This window comes from Cebus imitator, unplaced genomic scaffold (assembly GCF_001604975.1).
Source record: "Cebus imitator isolate Cc_AM_T3 unplaced genomic scaffold, Cebus_imitator-1.0 Scaffold198, whole genome shotgun sequence".
NCBI classification, from domain to species: domain Eukaryota; kingdom Metazoa; phylum Chordata; class Mammalia; order Primates; family Cebidae; genus Cebus; species Cebus imitator.
The window spans coordinates 2,582,454-2,588,633 of record NW_016107513.1 but is presented as its reverse complement, the minus strand read 5'-3'; the positions used below and the strand labels follow the sequence as shown (position 1 = coordinate 2,588,633).

Sequence of the window (6,180 nt, the reverse complement as noted above, 5' to 3'; positions counted from 1 at the left end):
AAAAAAAAAAAAAAAAGTTATTTCTGCCGGGGATGGTGGCTCACGCCTGTAATCCCAGCACTTTCGGAGGCGAGGCAGGTGGATCACTTGAGGTCAGGAGTTCGAGACCAGCCTGTTAAACATGGCAAAACCCTGTCTCTACTAAAAATACAAAAATTAGCCAGGTGTGGTGGCTCATCCCATCTACTTGAGAGGCTGAGGCAGGAGAATCGCTTGGACCCGGGAGGCGAAGGTTGCAGTGAGTCGAGATCGTGCTATTGCACTACATCCTGGGCGACAAGAGCGAAACTCCATCTCAACAACAGAAAAGTTTATGTCTTTCTGTTTCTTTAAGACGAATGCCAGGTGTTTTGCCCTCTTCAGAAATGGCTGCTCGCGCTTCCCAAGTTCTGCGCATGCTCCCTGAGCAGAATTCGGGATTAAGGCAATTCATGAACTCTCACTGCGCAAGATGGAGAGTAGGCCCACCTGCGGCGAGACTCCACCTCCCAGCATGCCTTGCAGCCGGGCCCGGAGTCGGTACTTCGAGTGATGGGATGCCCTAGGCGCTTTAGGCCACCGCTTCGGTTATAGAGATTGAGGTGAAACCCCGGGCCTGGGAACCGGACGCAGGCAAAGGGGGAAGATGGAAGCGTGGCGCTGTGTGAGGAAGAGCTACGGCCACTGTGTGGTGGGAAGAGGCCGGTCAGTAGGGATTGGGTACTTGGAGGGAGGAGAGAGGGGCGGGCGGCCTCTGGGCGCGGGCGGGTGTCCGGGACTAACCCGGGGCGGGGCAGGGCGGGTTAGGGGAAGGGAGGAAGAGGAAGAGGGTCTGGGCGATGGTGCATCCGGGACGAGCCTCTGGAGACCAAAAGGGTTAGGTAAACCCGGCGCGCAGCCAGCTGGACGCTGGGCCGACGAGGTCTGGGGTCTTGGCGCGGAATTCATGGGCCTGCGGCCAGGCTTGTGCCAGTGGCTTTGGATCCCTGGCCCGCTTCCCCCAGCCCAGCCTCCAGACCAGCGCTGGCCTGCTCCCCGCACTCCGCAGCACCGTCCCGGGAGCCGATCGTCTGCGAGGAGGCGGCCTCTCCGCAGTAGGTCTCGGCGGGCCTGATTCCCTGGAGCCACGCGTGTGGCACACGCCCAGGAGGGGCTTGATTTTCGTTGATGTGTTTGTGTCTCAAACTTTAGTCACTTGTATGTCATCCCTTACTGTTATGGCCAAGTTATCGTTCCACGTGTATTATTTACTGGATATTATTCTTTAAATTGACTCGGTTTTTTAAAAAAGCACTTCAGTAGGTGCTGCCCACATTAGCTTCGCCTAGTGTCTGCAGAGTCTTGGATTTGATGTGCGATGATGTTTTTTCCTAATAAACTAACATAAACACTTAGATATTACAATCAAGTAATTTAACTGTGTACCCTATGAAACCGACTCGTGTACCACCCATCACGCTTGGAAAACACAGCATGTATTATTGCATAAGTGATGGGGATTTGGTTTTAACTCCCATAGGCCTGAGATTTGATGGTAATTTAGTTCAACAGTGTTTCCTGAGTACCAGCTGTATGCCAGGCACTGTGCTAGGCACTTCTGAAGAGAACGGAATTAAAATGAATAAGACGGTTCTGGCCCTGAAGGAGCTTAACATCCTTTTTTTTTTTTTTTGAGATGACGTCGCTCTGTCGCCCAGGCTGGAGTGCAGTGGTGTGATCTCGGCTCACTGCAACCTCTGCCTCCCGGGTTCAAGCAGTTTTCTGCCTCAGCCTCTGGAGTAGCTGGGATTACAGGCGCCTGCCACCATGCCCTGCTAATTTTTGTATTTTTATTAAAGATGGGATTGCATCATCTTGGCCAGTCTGGTCTTGAACTCGTGACCTCGTGATCCACCCACCTCGGCATCCCAAAGTGTTGGGATTACAGGCGTGAGCCACCACGCCCGGCCTAAGAGCTTAACATCTTAAGAGGAAAAAAAAAGTCTAAATAACTGCAAATATAGAAAATAACTGTTGTAATACAAGTATTATATTTCAATACAGTGGCTTATTAGGATAGAAAAATGCATGGATCAACTGCCCAAATTCCTATGGCTTTCAGAGTTATCACAAAGCAGTGTAGAATGCCCATGTGACGCCTTTAAAGATTTACAATTAAGTTGATTTTAGAGAACAACTAGAGAATACATAAACTGTAAAAATATAAAAACTTTAATGCTGTTAAAAAGAAAATAACAGCATATAAAGTTAAGTAACAGTGAATGCAATTTAAACAAAATTCCCCTAGTGATGGGAGGGGACATTATTGATGCTGTGGTAGAAATGTAGCTGTTAAGAATTTTGGAGGAAAGAAGTCCTTCTCTGAATCTTAGTATAGTGAGAAGAAAATGGTGCTGAAATGTTTCTTGACAGCCTGAGAGCAGCATAATCTATTAAAAATGTTAGCACCACTTTGGAGATACTTTGGATGGTGGGGTAAATGGAAGCTGTTGGGTTTGCAGTGTTGGTGCATTCTTAGTGAGTAATCCCCATCCTCTTTCATTTCCCCCGAGGAGAATCATGCTTGAAAAAGAATGGAGAAATAAATTATCCACCCATTGATTAGTAAGAGAAGTAGTTTTGTGAATTTATGAAGTTGTGGATAGGCTTTTGTTTTCCTAGCTATACAGGTGTTTGGAAAAATCTGCCCTTGGTATAAAAAACTGTTCAGAAACTTGTTATTACTCCAAGTGGGAGGAGAGATTTAATTGTGGTCTGAGTTCCTTATTCGATGTAAGTGTAAATATTTGTTGTGTATTTTATTTTTTCATTGAGTTTTTTTAGGTACTTGAAAGCTACTCTGAATATCATTTTCATAGTTGATTCATCTCTCAGTTGAACTATGGATGCTTTGAGGGGTATGAGGTATTTTGGGAGCCTGGGAGGCATCCTGTGTTAAGTATTCAGAATACCTTTCATGGTTTTTTAGGACGAGAATATTGAGATACTAGTGCTAATAGGTAAATCATGGATGTTTTCCCCTTCATCCTTCACAGATTTAGAAGTCAGATTTTAAATATTAGAGTTTATCTTCCCTTGAGGAAATAGGTTTAGATTTTGTATACTATAGCTGAACAAAAAGTGGTGCCTCAAGGAGTGTATTTATTTCTTTTAGATACCCCATGTTTTCCCATCACTCGAGGAGTCTGGGCAGAGACTGGACTACACCGTGGGAGAATCTGCAAAGGTGTTGCTGGAACAGACATATTTCTAGTTGTATGAGGTGGCCTGGACATTACTCTCAAGTTCCTTACCCATACTTCAGTAGTAGGCATTTTTCACTAAATTGGAGACCACCCTGTTTGTTTGAGTCTGGAACTCAGTTCCAGTACTGTAACTGGAGACCTGACAACCTGAGCCAGACATCTTTGATTCACCTCTCTAGTTACGTCATGAATGCTGAGGGAGATGAGCCTTCATCAAAACGAAGAAAACACCAAGGTAAAGGTGACATTTATCTTGGTGTAGAAATAAACATAAGTGATAGACGAAATTTAAACTTTCATATCTAGTCCTTTAAACTTCCTAAGGTTTTAGAGGTGTTTGGTGTTGATTTTTAGCCAGTAGTTTTATGTTAGAAAGAAATGAATTCTTCCTTAAATGAAGTCTTTATTTTTATCTTCAACTAATTGTGTATTTCTGGCTGTAAAAATAGAAATGAGTCTACAGATAGAATAAGATTGGCAAAGAAAGGAGAAATAGATTACAAAAGTAAGTTTTATTTAAGGATAATTTTTAAATCCAATGTTTTTGAAACAAAGGCCCTTAGACTTCTTAGAAATTGATGGCTCTATGTTTAGAAGACTACAGATCTAAAAAAATTTTAGTGTTTTCATTTTTAAGCCAACATTTTTATGTAAGATAGAAGGACTCATAAATAGAAGCAATCATAAATGAAAGACATGGTCTTATAGCATAAGATTTTCATTTAATAAATCTGTATTTCTCAAATTGAGGGTCTATAGACAGGAGAGCTTGTCAGAAGTATTACCTTTTAGAAGGGGAACCACATCTTACTCCACTTTGAGAAACAGTTTTTTTGGACCATGTTAATCACTTCTATTATTTCATATTCTTTCTACTCTGAACAATTCATTAGACTTCCTCTGTGCTGCCTGTCTTGCTCCTACCAGAACCCCATCTTCTGAAAGTACAAATGAGGTGTCTAGGTAGAATTTGGAATTGTCTTTCTTACTGAACCATAATTTTCAGTGAAGATAATTTCTGTGAAGGTAATTTGAGAGAAGGCTGTGTGGGTGTCAATGTTTAGGGAGCTGACATAAGTTTATGAAAAGAAGACATTCAAGGTGAGTCTTGTCTGGAAGTCAAGGCTAGAATTAGTGCTCTTCAGGTTCCCTCTGGTTTTATTATCAGAAAGTAGTCTACAGGCTTCAGCTGGGTTCCAGTCAGCTTTGCTAAGCTAATATTCAAATACATGTGTAACTTATTGCTACACAATTACAAAGAACATAGAAAAAACAAAACACTTGTAGAAATTCTAACCAAAAGTGAAAATCTGTTTATGTATAGTACTTAACCATAGCATATGGAGATAAACAAATATTTGAATATTTGAATGAATGAAAGGTGTATTTAGAGGAATTAAAATTAGGTTCCTAAGAACAATCCTAAGATCTATAAATCTAGGGCTGTATGATGATACCAGATTGCTTTTCACTCATGTATTTGTTCATCAGGTCAGCACACTTCTCTTTTGTTTAGCCTCTTATAAATCTGGGATGCTCTCAGATGAAGCTGTGGCATAGTGACATAAGCGTTGATGTAGTAACCACTCCCTGCTTTCTTTTCTCCTCCACCACTAATTATATGAACTTGGACAGCTTACTTAACCTCTTTGCTCCTTGATTTTTTCGTGTAAAATAATGTCTACTTGAAAATCTGTTGAATGAAATGAGATACTACTGTATGTCAAAGTGCCTAACACACTGTTGGCTTCATAGTAGGTACTCAGAAAATTGTGGTGTTGTTTTCCCTTAATGGATGGGGAATTACATACTGATAAAACTTGATTACAACCTGACTCTCTATATGTCCATTCTTCCTAGGTGTTGTGAATAAGGAAAATGCTCTTCGTTAAGCCATATTTGTGACTTCCGATATTTCACTAATACTTTTCAATCAAGAAAACAGCATTGCTAACTTGCCTATCACTTTAAAGTGGTATTTGAAGGATTTGTGTGATACAATTATGACTTTGTAATTAGGCACCCTAGAAACCTGATCAGGCCTATTGCTTACTTTCTTTGATTCATCTGTCTTCTCTGCTGTGATCACCTTGTTCCTCCTGATATGGAAGGTATATAAGCTTTTGTAGTGTGAATTTTTGTTGTGAAGCGTATGAAGGCCAGAGACCTTCCACTCTATCAGTGGTTTTCAAATTGTTTTCCATGGAACCCTCACATTTGAACACATTTCTGTAAGTTTATTAAAAGCAAATGTGGTCAGTATAAAATGTGTGTTCACCCTATCATCCCAGCCCCAGTCCCAGCATGCCAGGGATTGGTGTTCCATGACATGAAAAGTAATGCAGACGGGTTCGACAAGCTATAGAAGTTTGAAAGCCACTGTATTAACCAGATAATCTAATGGCGCTGGTTGTTTAAAAAATGAAATTGCCAATAGAGTTGGTTACAAACTTTAATGACCGGGATAATAAAAATCTTAATGCATTTATAGGCCATTACTTGTACATGTTTTATAAGGAAATATGAATAAGGTTTTTAGACCTTCATTGCCATATTTTAATATGGCAGTGACACCAGGGTAGTGCTCCAACTATGATGATAGCTTATATATTGTTTGCATGACCAGAACCCTTTTCATCTCATATACATAAGAAGACTTTGATTTGTCTAAAACCATCATAGACAGTCTCCAATTTATGAATGAATTGTGTTCTACACATGATCAGTTCTGTTTTCCCCATAGAAATTGTGTTACAAATCTGAGTGGTTCTGCAGAGCCAGAACAATTACCCTTAGTTCTGAGCTGTTGGGGGTAGGATTCCCATTTTTAATGAATGACAGGGAATGGGATAGTTTCCTTTCCTTTCATGGGCATAGGACAAGCTCTAGGCAAAATTCTTTGTAGTAGTTGAAGACTTTGGTTTTGTTTCTTTCCATCTTTTTTTTTTTTTTTTTT

The 6,180-nt window shown here is 41.0% G+C and overlaps 1 protein-coding gene across 7 annotated transcripts in view; it reads left to right on the top strand.

Annotated features, from left to right (window-relative positions):
* Positions 1-412: 412 nt before the first annotated feature.
* Positions 413-6,180, top strand: part of ANGEL2 (angel homolog 2) — an 18,536-nt gene continuing 12,768 nt past the window's right edge. For 2 of the 7 annotated variants that reach the window (XM_037745374.1, XM_037745375.1), the window contains exons 1-3: positions 772-1,073; positions 3,134-3,459; positions 5,085-5,335. In XM_037745374.1, coding sequence (XP_037601302.1) covers positions 5,329-5,335 — 7 coding nt within the window. In that variant the 5' untranslated portion in view covers positions 772-1,073; positions 3,134-3,459; positions 5,085-5,328. Of the gene's footprint in view, positions 685-768; positions 1,074-3,133; positions 3,460-5,084; positions 5,336-6,180 lie in introns of those variants that run through there. The other 5 variants (XM_017547500.2, XM_017547506.2, XM_017547504.2 and 2 more) reach the window with 5 other exon arrangements.